The sequence below is a fragment of the Coregonus lavaretus genome (assembly GCF_964263955.1).
Source record: "Coregonus lavaretus genome assembly, contig: HAP1_SCAFFOLD_972, whole genome shotgun sequence".
In the NCBI taxonomy this organism is placed as follows: Eukaryota; Metazoa; Chordata; class Actinopteri; order Salmoniformes; family Salmonidae; genus Coregonus; species Coregonus lavaretus.
Genome location: NW_028164706.1, coordinates 144,146 through 155,785, shown reverse-complemented (window position 1 = coordinate 155,785; position 11,640 = coordinate 144,146). Strand labels below are relative to the sequence as shown.

General features: G+C 46.9%; 2 protein-coding genes and 1 pseudogene across 3 annotated transcripts; 2 read left to right on the top strand and 1 right to left on the bottom strand.

Annotated features, from left to right (window-relative positions):
* The first annotated feature begins 3,160 nt into the window (after positions 1 to 3,160).
* LOC311116735 (proteasome maturation protein-like) lies at positions 3,161 to 4,663 on the top strand. The gene is made up of 6 exons (XM_084191777.1): positions 3,161 to 3,240; positions 3,684 to 3,784; positions 3,878 to 3,938; positions 4,083 to 4,184; positions 4,288 to 4,381; positions 4,481 to 4,663. The coding sequence occupies exons 1-6, from the start codon at positions 3,238 to 3,240 to the stop codon at positions 4,546 to 4,548; spliced, it is 429 nt and encodes a 142-aa protein (XP_084047903.1). The 5' UTR covers positions 3,161 to 3,237; the 3' UTR covers positions 4,549 to 4,663.
* Positions 4,664 to 4,819: 156 nt separating this feature from the next.
* Positions 4,820 to 6,610, bottom strand: LOC311116731 (sperm-associated antigen 16 protein-like; annotated as a pseudogene). The gene is made up of 3 exons: positions 5,790 to 6,610; positions 5,418 to 5,702; positions 4,820 to 5,256 (listed from the first exon to the last, which is right to left on the bottom strand). The product of its transcript is annotated as a sperm-associated antigen 16 protein-like (transcript).
* A 121-nt stretch (positions 6,611 to 6,731) lies between these two features.
* Positions 6,732 to 11,584, top strand: LOC311116733 (NADH dehydrogenase [ubiquinone] 1 beta subcomplex subunit 4-like). Its single transcript, XM_084191773.1, has 3 exons — positions 6,732 to 7,002; positions 7,451 to 7,594; positions 11,420 to 11,584. Exons 1-3 carry the CDS (start codon positions 6,826 to 6,828, stop codon positions 11,480 to 11,482), a joined length of 384 nt encoding a protein of 127 aa, XP_084047899.1. The 5' UTR covers positions 6,732 to 6,825; the 3' UTR covers positions 11,483 to 11,584.
* Positions 11,585 to 11,640: the final 56 nt, after the last annotated feature.

Here is an 11,640-nt window from a genome sequence, read left to right as displayed (position 1 = left end):
TGAGATCTGGAGACTGGCTAGGCCACTCCAGGACCTTGAAATGCTTCTTACGAGGGGGGGGGGGGGGGTAGAAGGATTACTTTATCCTATCCCAGGTATTCCTTAAAGAGGTGGGGTTTCAAATGTCTCCGGAAGGTGGTGAGTGACTCCGCTGTCCTGGCGTCTTGAGGGAGCTTGTTCCACCATTGGGGTGCCAGAACAGCGAACAGTTTTGACTGGGCTGAGCGGGAACTATGCTTCCGCAGAGGAAGGGGAGCCAGCAGGCCAGAGGTGGATGAACGCAATGCCCTCGTTTGGGTGTAGGGATCAGAGCCTGAAGGTACGGAGGTGCCGTTCCCCGTTTCATCTTCAATGCCCTTGCTGATGGAAGGAGGTTTCACTCAAAATCTCACGATACATGGCCCCATTCATTCTTTCCTTTACACGGATCAGTCGTCCTGGTCCCTTTGCAGAAAAACAGCCCCAAAGCATGATGTTTCCACCCCCCTTCTGATAACCAGGTGGCGAATCGCATCTCTGCATGTCTGGCAGACATATCAGTATGGATGACGGATCACCACCTCAAGCTGAACCCTGGCAAGACGGAGCTGCTCTTCCTCCCGGGGAAGGACTGCCCGTTCCATGATCTCGCCATCACGGTAGACAACTCCGCTGTGTCCTCCTCCCAGAGTGCGAAGAGCCTAGGCGTGACCCTGGACAACACCCTGTCGTTCTCCGCCAACATCAAGGCGGTGACCCGCTCCTGCAGGTTCATGCTCTACAACATTCGGAGAGTGCGACCCTGCCTTACACAGGAAGCGGCGCAGGTCCTGGTCCAGGCACTTGTCATCTCCCGTCTGGACTACTGCAACTCGCTGTTGGCTGGGCTCCCTGCCTGTGCCATTAAACCCCTACAACTCATCCAGAATGCCGCAGCCCGTCTGGTGTTCAACCTTCCCAAGTTCTCTCACGTCACCCCCCTCCTCCGCACACTCCACTGGCTTCCAATTGAAGCTCGCATCCGCTACAAGACCATGGTGCTTGCCTTTGGAGCAGTGAGGGGAACGGCACCCCTGTACCTTCAGGCTCTGATCAGTCCCTACACCCAAACGAGGACATTGCGTTCATCCACCTCTGGCCTGCTGGCTCCCCTTCCTCTGCGGAAGCACAGCTCCCGCTCAGCCCAGTCAAAACTGTTCGCTGCTCTGGCACCCCAATGGTGGAACAAGCTCCCTCACGACGCCAGGACAGCGGAGTCACTCACCACCTTCCGGAGACATTTGAAACCCCACCTCTTTAAGGAATACCTGGGATAGGCTAAAGTATTCCTTCTAACCCCCCCCCCCCCCCCCCCCCAAATTGTAAAGTGGTTATCCCACTGGCTATAGGGTGAACGCACCAATTTGTGAGTCGCTCTGGCTAAGAGCGTCTGCTAAATGACGTTAATGTGCCCTTGAGCAAGGCACTTAACCCTAATTGCTCCTGTAAGTCGCTCTGGTTAAGAGCGTCTGCTAAATGACTAAAATGTAAATGTAAAATGTGTTCTTTGGATGCAACTCAGCATTCTTTGTCCTCCAAACACGACGAGAGTTGAGTTTTTACCAAAAAGTTCTATTTTGGTTTCATCTGACCATATGACATTCTCCCAATCCTCTTCTGGATCATCCAAATGCACTCTAGCAAACTTCAGACGGGCCTGGACATGTACTGGCTTAAACAGGGGGACGCGTCTGGCACTGCAGGATTTGAGTCCCTGGCGGCGTAGTGTGTTACTGATGGTAGGCTTTGTTACTTTGGTCCCAGCTCTCTGCAGGTCATTCACTAGGTCCCCCCGTGTGGTTCTGGGATTTTTGCTCACCGTTTTTGTGATCATTTTGACCCCACGGGGTGAGATCTTGCGTGGAGCCCCAGATCGAGGGAGATTATCAGTGGTCTTGTATGTCTTCCATTTCCTAATAATTGCTCCCACAGTTGATTTATTCAAACCAAGCTGCTTACCTATTGCAGATGCAGTCTTCCCAGCCTGGTGCAGGTCTACAATTTTGTTTCTGGTGTCCTTTGACAGCTCTTTGGTCTTGGCCATAGTGGAGTTTGGAGTGTGACTGTTTGAGGTTGTGGACAGGTGTCTTTTATACTGATAACAAGTTCAAACAGGTGCCATTAATACAGGTAACGAGTGGAGGACAGAGGAGCCTCTTAAAGAAGAGGTTACAGGTCTGTGAGAGCCAGAAATCTTGCTTGTTTGTAGGTGACCAAATACTTATTTCCACCATAATTTGCAAATAAATTCATTAAACTTTTTTTTCTTCTCATTTTGTCTGTCATAGTTGAGGTGTACCTATGATGAAAATTACAGGCCTCTCTCATCTTTTTAAGTGGGAGAACTTGCACAATTAGTGGCTGACTAAATACTTTTTTCCCCACTATAGCTGCTCAGTGTAAAGGAAAGAAAAGATGTGCCAAGTGTAGAGGGGCACATGATTACGGTGAATGGGAAGCAATGTGAAGGTTAAGTGCTGTAATTGTGGGGGAGAACACAGTGCAGCATTTGGCGGATGCCAGGTACAGAGAGAGGCTCAGAGATATAGGATCAGTCATGATGTATGTTATGCAGAGGCCGTAAAACAGATTAGTAGAACTACAGTGCGGACTGATGGAGCTTCCTGTAGTAAGTGGACCTACTGTCGGGGCTGGTGCTTCTGATGGTTCTGGCATGGTTTCGAGGCCTATTCAGAGATCTTGTGCTCATGAATGTGCGGTGTCAAAGGACACTTTGATAATGAATAAAGTTGACTTCATAGCTGTTATTGGTAAGGTTATCAATATGACTCGGGTTGTGGAAAGCAGAAATGCCAGGTTGAAGGTTATTGTGGAGACGGCAAAATAGATATATTGGGGTAACAACAGATGTTACTGTTGAAATGGTTGTTGAGATGCGGAACAATCCTAATGGTGGAGTGTTTCAGCATGATATAGATCAAGTTTGATGGGGTTGGGGAGTTTTTTTGGGGGGACGGTGCGGTAGAATTTAGGGATTTTTTTGGTTTTTAATGTTATTTTAATGGTAGTACAGAATTGGGAAAATCATGGTTGATCGTACATTCCAGCACAGTAGGTGGCGGCATGCACTGTAAACGTTTGTTTGTGGACCGCCATGACATCATAGAAGAAGATGAAAAATAAGAAGTGTCGTCAAACTAACGCGACCCTGACCGGAAGTTTTGTACTAAGAGTGGAAACAGCCGCATCACAGCGACAATGGTAGCTATCAAATTACCAACATTTGTTGTTTAATTCATACATTAAATGTGTGTTTGATAGATAACTATGTTGTCTATACGAAATACCAATGAATCGTGGGGTTTTGTTAATTTATTGCTTGCTGTATTTGTAGAGATGTTTGGATTTTGATTAGTCACTCATGCCAGTGAGCTAGCGCTAATTAGCAGTGAAGATGTAGCCAACGTTAGTTCTAACTAGCTATTTGTGTTGGTTTGTGTCAGTCAGTTTGGTTAATTAATCTAAGTTGGCGCCAATCATCTTGCCTACCTTTTGTTTCGTGCCAGCTAGGTAGTTAACAATGTAGCAGTTAGCTGAAGTTAGTTCGGCTTTTTGGGATGCAGAAATGTGTTAGCTAGTAGGTATTCATCATGCCTCTACTATAATGCTAGCTAATTGAGTTGTGTTCTTTTGTTCGTTTCCAGAATACTCGTGGACTCCGATCACAGCTAAAGGACAGTGTACCGGTGACGGGCATGGGTCCACAGGTTGGGGCTTATGGCGTTCAGGACACACTCAGGAGCGGGTGAGAGAACAGTCTCTGCTGGTCACTCATTCAACTCAAAGTATATAACAGTTTGTGAGACATAACTGACATTTGAACTCTTCCCTCTCTCAGGTTCAGCAGTGTGAAAAATGAGCTGCTCCCCAGCCATGCGTTGGAGCTGTCAGAAAAGAATGTGAGTGACACAAGACGCTGTTGTTCTGAGCTAAAGGCATATGTTCTGGAAGTTAAAACAAGTCTTCAGGTCTCATACAACTTCTTTCTTCTAACCACTTCTGCTACTTTAGCTCCAACATTGCATTTTGTCCTCCCCTTGCAGTTTCAGCTGAACCAGGACAAGATGAACTTCTCCACCCTCAGAAACATCCAGGGCCTCCACGCTCCCCTGAAACTACAGATGGAGTACAGGGCAGCCAGACAGGTAGACGCATGTCTCTCTGATCTTCATTGAAAACAAATAATAGTGTCGGAGAAAATGCAATAAGCAACTTTCCCACTTATCCCTTATCTCTCTCCCTTCTCAGATCCAGCGCCTTCCTTTCCTGCAGAGCTCACACCTGGCCCTGGACACTCTCAAAGGGAATGATGAGAGCATCAGCTTTGAGGACATCCTCAACGGTAAGAGACACTGTATACAGAGGAGACAACAGCAGAAAGAACACAGTTAAAGTTAAACTAATGTGAACTGAGCACTATTTTGTGTCCATCTCCCTGCAGACCCAGCCCAAAGTGAGATGGTGGGTGAGCCCCACATCATGGTGGAGTATAAGCTGGGCCTGATGTGAGAGCCATCAGACCCCAGGATGTTTGTGTTTACCCTCTGTTCACTTCCTCATGAGACAGCACTCAAGACTTTCGTATTGTTGGATTCCTTTGTTTCTAATAAATCCTATAACTAAACCGTGTTGTTGCTCTATTACAGGTGTGTGGTAGTGTTTTTGGTGTATGCTTGCTTGCTTCATTGAATTTCTAGAAACAAGATGCATTACAACTATTTTTATTTTTCAAACAAAGATAACATTTGTGTTTAGGTTTAACTCTTATGATGCTTATCCATCATGACCACACATAAATATGTCTGTCAGATGCCCCTGACAGTAGGTATTCTCCCTTGTGGTCAAAAACAACGCTGCGCCAGGTCCTCGTGATTCAGCACACACGCCACTTGCGAGTACGCCCAATCCACCACTCTCACCTCGTCCCCAGCAACTGCCAGCGTCCGGCCCGACGGGCTGAAAGCCATCCGGTTGCTAGGCTGCGGCCCCGTCTCCACAGTGAACACGTCTGCTGCCCTCCTGAAGTCCCACAGCATGACAGCGCCACGGGAATCGCAGGACGCGATGAGGTCACCAGTGGGGCTGAGTGAGGCGTGGTTGATGGCGCTGCGGTGGCCGTAGATTGTCTGGGCAAACGGCGGTCCGGGTGTCCCACAGGGACAGGGTATTTTCAGCCAAGGAGGTGAGCAGGGTAGTGTAGAAGGGGGGAACTCTACACTGTTGAGAGAACCGGGGTGGCCGTGTAGTCACCTCTCACTCTGCAGGTCCCACACCTTTTATAAATGGATAATCATGATGTCTACAAATATGATGGCACACTACCTCACAGTCAGAATATGTTTGGTAGGAGAACAGGAAATATTGATTTCCTAACTAACCTTGACCGTGTCATCCAAGGAGCAGGAGGCCACAAAGTCTCCGCCAGAGTGGAAGGAGCAGCTCCAGTGTGGCCCTCCAGGGTCCGCACACAGCAGCCCTCAGAAAGGTCCCATATCTGGACGCTGGTGGCCCCCAGCTTAGCCCCGTCAGGGTGAAGGCTATCCCCAGAGAGCCAGTCGCTGTGCCCCTGGCCTGTAGCAATTAGCGCTCCTTCAGGAAGCCTCCAGAGCTGCTCGTCACTAGCTGAGGCAACCACTAGTTTGCTTCGGTGAAGAGCCAGGAAGCTGACAGGCAGGGTGTGGGCCTAGATATGTTTTATTGTGAAAAAATAAAGAACAGTAACCATGATAACATACAATAACTTTTAGTAGTTTGAGTTGCTATTAGGGAAATAAAATGCCTTGATACATAAAGGGTGAGCAGGGTATTCATCACAACAACATCTTACCTTGAGGGTGTTGGTGAGGCGGAAGATGGCTACCTTGAAGGAGCCCTGAGCAGACACAGACATTTTCCCTCTGTGGGCCAGCTGGGGGTTAACACAAGTGTCTGGGGGAAACTGGGTCTTTGGAGGGGGTGTAAAGACTGACCCCATCCCCCTGGTGCTTGTGGTTACCCCTGTCTTGTTTGGGGTGAGGCTACACTCAGAGGTGGGGTGGGGAGGTTGAGAAGGAAGGGTGTTGTGTAACGTGGCATCTAGGCTGTGGGCTTGCCCTAACGCCTTGTCCCTCTCCAAGCTTACCAGCATTTTCTGCTTCAGAGCTGCCTGGTATTTCTCGTTCATCTGTTTCAATGCTGGATCATAGGAAGCGCCGTGTGTCTTCAGCTTTCTAATGTCTTCTATCAGTCTTTTCTTCTCCTGGCCCACTCGCTTGTGGAAATCTCTGGCTTTTTGGAGCTTGACCAGAGTCTGTCCCGCTGCTGAGGCTGTTTGCCTGTATTCTCCCCTCTCCCTCTGCGCGTTTTTCAGCTCGCTGCTAAGAAAATGCTTTTGCGTGTACACATCTGGAACCAGCCCCACATCCTCCGCATTAAACAGACATTTGTGCGCCATCTCATTCCACTCCGTTTGAAAGCAGTTCAGCGTTTTGTCCATGCCCATGCTGACTAGGAAGTTGCGTGGAAAGTCGTTCACCACTTCGGCTATGCGATAAACCGTTTTCGATTGGAGCTTCGCGGTAGTGAAAGCCATAATCGGAGTCTGTGGGTATTGTAACAGACTAGAGGTAAAATATATCGGATGCTGGTTGTTGTCTTTGTGGACATTTTTAAGCACTCAAAAGTTGACAGTCCCGTGTGGAATGCTTCGTGTTGCCATGGGCAACTAGACTGCTGGAAGAGAACGTGATACTTTGGTAATCTAATGACGTTGTCTGTCTCTACCGTCATTGGTCTGTACTCACAAACATGGCGGACTACCGCGAAGCGCCCTTGGTCACTCGGCCAAAAACGTTGGACCCAGCTGAATATTTCAACCTTTCGCTGGACCAGAGACGTGCCGAGGAAGAGAGGGCTGGTTTAAGGGCCCAGCTGAAGAGACAATATCAGATGCAGCTAAACAACCCGCACAGAAAAGAGCTTATAGTAAGTAGAGTGAGCTAACATGCTAACGCTAGCTAGCTTGCTAATGTCAGACCCACAGTTCACCCAGGGGTAATGCTATTGATGGGTTTTGCTAACGTTACTTTTGTTGATGTGACCTTGATGTTACAATTTCATAGTAATTTTGCTATTTAAACTAATTTGTGATGCATTGTTGTATTCAGTTAAATGTATTCTGGGGGAACATGACTGTTTCTGCATTCAACCGTTTTTGCCACGATAGTAGTTGACTGCAATAAGACTGGCAAAGACTGGCATCAACTTTCAAAAATTGGCCATCATTATTGACATGCTGTTTTTTGTATTTACAGGAAGACCCTGCCTTGACACGCTGGGTGTACGCACGCACCAACCCCTACAACTACTTCAGAGCCACCAAGAAGACGTCGCTTGGCCATCATTATTGACATGCTGTTTTTTGTATTTACAGGAAGACCCTGCCTTGACACGCTGGGTGTACGCACGCACCAACCCCTACAACTACTTCAGAGCCACCAAGAAGACGTCGCTGCTAGGTGGGCTCTTTGGAGTGGTTCCCCTCTTCGTCCTGTACTATGTACTGAAGACGGACAGGGTATGGATGAGATGACACAAACCCTTACCTACTCATTCCCTGACATTAGGGGTCTATTCCAAATCCACCCTAGCCTCTATACCAGTGGTCCCCTGTAGCTCAGTTGGTAGAGCATGGCGCTTGCAACGCCAGGGTTGTGGGTTCGTTTCCCATGGGGGGCCAGTATGAAAATGTATGCACTCACTAACTGTAAGTCGCTCTGGATAAGAGCGTCTGCTAAATGACTAAAATGTAAAAATGTCACCAACCTTTTCTGAGTCAAGATCACTTTGAGTCAAAATGCAAACCGAGATCTACCGCTCAGGGTTTTTTAAAAACATGACTTAAACGTAAGCCTTTGCAACATTAACCAATTAAAAACAGTTCTGTAGCAATGAGGTTTGTGCAGTAGGCTATAGGCCACATACATTATCACTGTATATTGCTATGCCTGAATTACCCTGCTACTGTTGTTCTTCTTGGACCATTTACAATATATATGTTTTAATGTAGGTATATGATTACACTGGTAATAGATCATTTGTTGTATTACTTGTAAGGCACAGCTGAGTGGGCATAAAATATATATATATATATATCTTCTTTATTTTACTGGACAGATGGCCTGCACCTGAGGGGAGGGAGGGAGCAGAGGTGAGGCTGCCTCTCACCTGACTCACCGTCCCTCCTCGCTGCCTCCCTCCTCTGAGAAAAGGGGACACAGTCTTCCAGCTGATGGCGAAACTCAAGTCGCACTGCATTATTTCTGTCTCATGCACCAATTCATGTTGTCACTGCTATGACCAGAGAACGTGAAGAAATATTCCTAGATTATAACCCCCCCCACACACACACACACACACACACAGATAAAAAAACAGAATAAAAACCACAAGCTTATCGGAACACTTTGCTATACTCCTTCAGTGCAGCAGCAGTGCTGGTTGTAGCGTGAGTGGAAGTAGGGAGAACGCACATTTTATGGCTTAAAGTGTTGACAGTGCTGAATAACAACTTAAACATGAACTTACTCATAAAAACAGCAGCTTTTTGCTGTATACGTTTAGTCTCTAGTCATGGTTTAGACATTTCACAGTATCAACTTTGCTGTGCGTTCAAGGTTTCTTTTTACAGTCTATGGCTTGTGCAGACACGGTGATCTGAGCTATCTGATTGGCTTATAGGTGCACTTGATTTGCACTCTGGGCCTGCTGGTTAGGCAGAGTTTTACTTTCAGACACTAGGGATGCTGAATCAAGTGCACCTACCGCCAAAAAAAAAAAAAAACAGTGCTAGGGGTGCTGAATCAAGTGCACCTACCACCAACAGTGCTAGGGGTGCTGAATCAAGTGCACCTACCGCCAACAGTGCTAGGGGTGCTGAATCAAGTGCACCTACCGCCAACAGTGCTAGGGGTGCTGAATCAAGTGCACCTACCGCCAACAGTGCTAGGGGTGCTGAATCAAGTGCACCTACCGCCAACAGTGCTAGGGGTGCTGAATCAAGTGCACCTACCGCCAACAGTGCTAGGGGTGCTGAATCAAGTGCACCTACCGCCAACAGCGTGTGAAAATAAATAGGAACGCAGGGCTTTATCGTTGGGTTTTTTACAGAAATGTTTGGTGATCGACCAGTCAATCGCGATCAACCGGTTGGTGACCACTGCTCTATACTAAGGCCCTTTGTTTAGATATGAAGGGATTGGGTGATCTGGTGGACATTCTTCCCATCAGAGGGCTTGTGAAGTTATTGCCATATTGATCATACTGAAGTAGTCCTTTGCCTTGGTGTAGGGGTTAGGGATTGATTTGTAACTGTTGTGTAGTGTGCGGAAGATTAATCGTACATCAAACATGTAGATCTACACTGAGTGGACAAAACATTAAGAACTCTTTCATGACAGACTGACCAGGTGAAAGCTATGACACATTAAAGAAATATTTTTCAACCTTGAGACATGGATTGAGTATGTGTGCCATTTAGAGGGTGAATGGGCAAGACAAAATATTTGTTCCTTTGAACAGGGTATTGTAGTAGGTGCCAGGCGCACCGGTTTGTGTCAAGAACTGCAACACTGCTGGGTTTTTCACGCTCAACATTTTCCCGTGTGTATCAAGAACGGTCCACCACCCAAGCATTGGAGTCAACATGGGCCAGCATTATAATAATAATAATATGCCATTTAGCAGACGCTTTTATCCAAAGCGACTTACAGTCATATCCCTGTGGAACGCTTTCAACACCTTGTAGAGTCCATGCCCCAACGAATTGAGGATGTTCTGAGGGCAAAAGGGGGTGAAACGAAATATTAGGAAGGTGCTCCTAATGTTTTGTACACTCAGTGTATCTATGATATGAAGGTACATTCGTACAGGGCCACCATACTGTGCCCACTAAGGTCATCCATTGAACTTAGACACAAATGCAGTCTAATACAGCATTGATGGGTGTATGAGCCCTCAGACAGAGCCAGTATTAAGTCTCAGTTCATTCATCTTAGCTCATCGACATGGTGAAATTACCAATTTGCATTATGGGAAGAAAATCCACTTTGATGCTTTTGTCTGACTCAATAATAGTTGAGGTTTCTGCCAAATGTTTTTTGTAAGAAACTAAAGTCAGGGGGAAGAACATGCGCAATGCTATCTAAGCTCATCTTCTACCGTAGTGTCTCAGTGACAGTCTACATGCAAGCTCATCTTCTACCGTAGTGTCTCAGTGACAGTCTACATGCAAGCTCATCTTCTACCGTAGTGTCTCAGTGACAGTCTACATGCAAGCTCATCTTCTACTGTAATGTCTCAGTGACAGTCTACATGCAAGCTCATCTTCTACCGTAGTGTCTCAGTGACAGTCTACATGCAAGCTCATCTTCTACCGTAGTGTCTCAGTGACAGTCTACATGCAAGCTCATCTTCTACTGTAGTGTCTCAGTGACAGTCTACATGCAAGCTCATCTTCTACCGTAGTGGCTCAGTGACAGTCTACATGCAAGCTCATCTTCTACTGTAGTGTCTCAGTGACAGTCTACATGCAAGCTCATCTTCTACTGTAGTGTCTCAGTGACAGTCTACATGCAAGCTCATCTTCTACTGTAGTGTCTCAGTGACAGTCTACATGCAAGCTCATCTTCTACTGTAGTGTCTCAGTGACAGTCTACATGCAAGCTCATCTTCTACTGTAGTGTCTCAGTGACAGTCTACATGCAAGCTCATCTTCTACTGTAGTGTCTCAGTGACAGTCTACATGGCAGCCTGTCCTTCTCCCTCCATTGTTATTGAATCAGAGAGAGCTGTCGCAGACCTGGGTACAGAGGCTCACACTGTGCTGTAACTCCTCTGCTGTTTCTCCACTGAGAGGAAGAAAAACCAACCTGGATTTATTAATGAGACGTTAGTTCATATTATAAATGTATTGATGGATGAGGAGTCCCCTGTAGCTCAGTTGGTAGAGCGTGGCGCTTGCAAAGCCAGGGTTGTGGGTTCGTTTCCCACGGGGGGCCAGTATGAAAATGTATGCACTCACTAACTGTAAGTCGCTCTGGATAAGAGCGTCTGCTAAATGACTAAACTGTAATGAGGTTGCTTACAGCAGGGCTTCCCAAACTCAGTCCCCCCACCGGGTGCACGTTTAGGTTTTTACCCAAGCACTACACTGCTGATTCAAATAACCAACTCATTATCAAGCTTTGATTATTTGAATCAGCTGTGTAGTGTTAGGGCAAAAACCAAAACGTGAACCAGAACAGAGTTTGGGAAACCCTGGCTTAGGTGACGATGCTGTCTCTCTGTTGCCATCGTGACCTCATTAAGCCCCCCACCCCCCCCCCCCCCCCTCTGTCTGCAGGACAAGAAGGAGGAGCAGATCAAAGCTGGGACCTACGACCGCAAGTTCAAGCTTGCTTACTGAGTTTGCTCGTCACAGACTTCCATTGTAAAGTGTTGTAGAGAAAATGTCAGAGTGTGTCTATTATTGAGAACTGAATAAAACTTACTTTATTGTTGAAAAGCAGTTGAGTGTCTGCCTGTCATTACACATTCAAGGGCTGTGAATGGATAAAAACATGC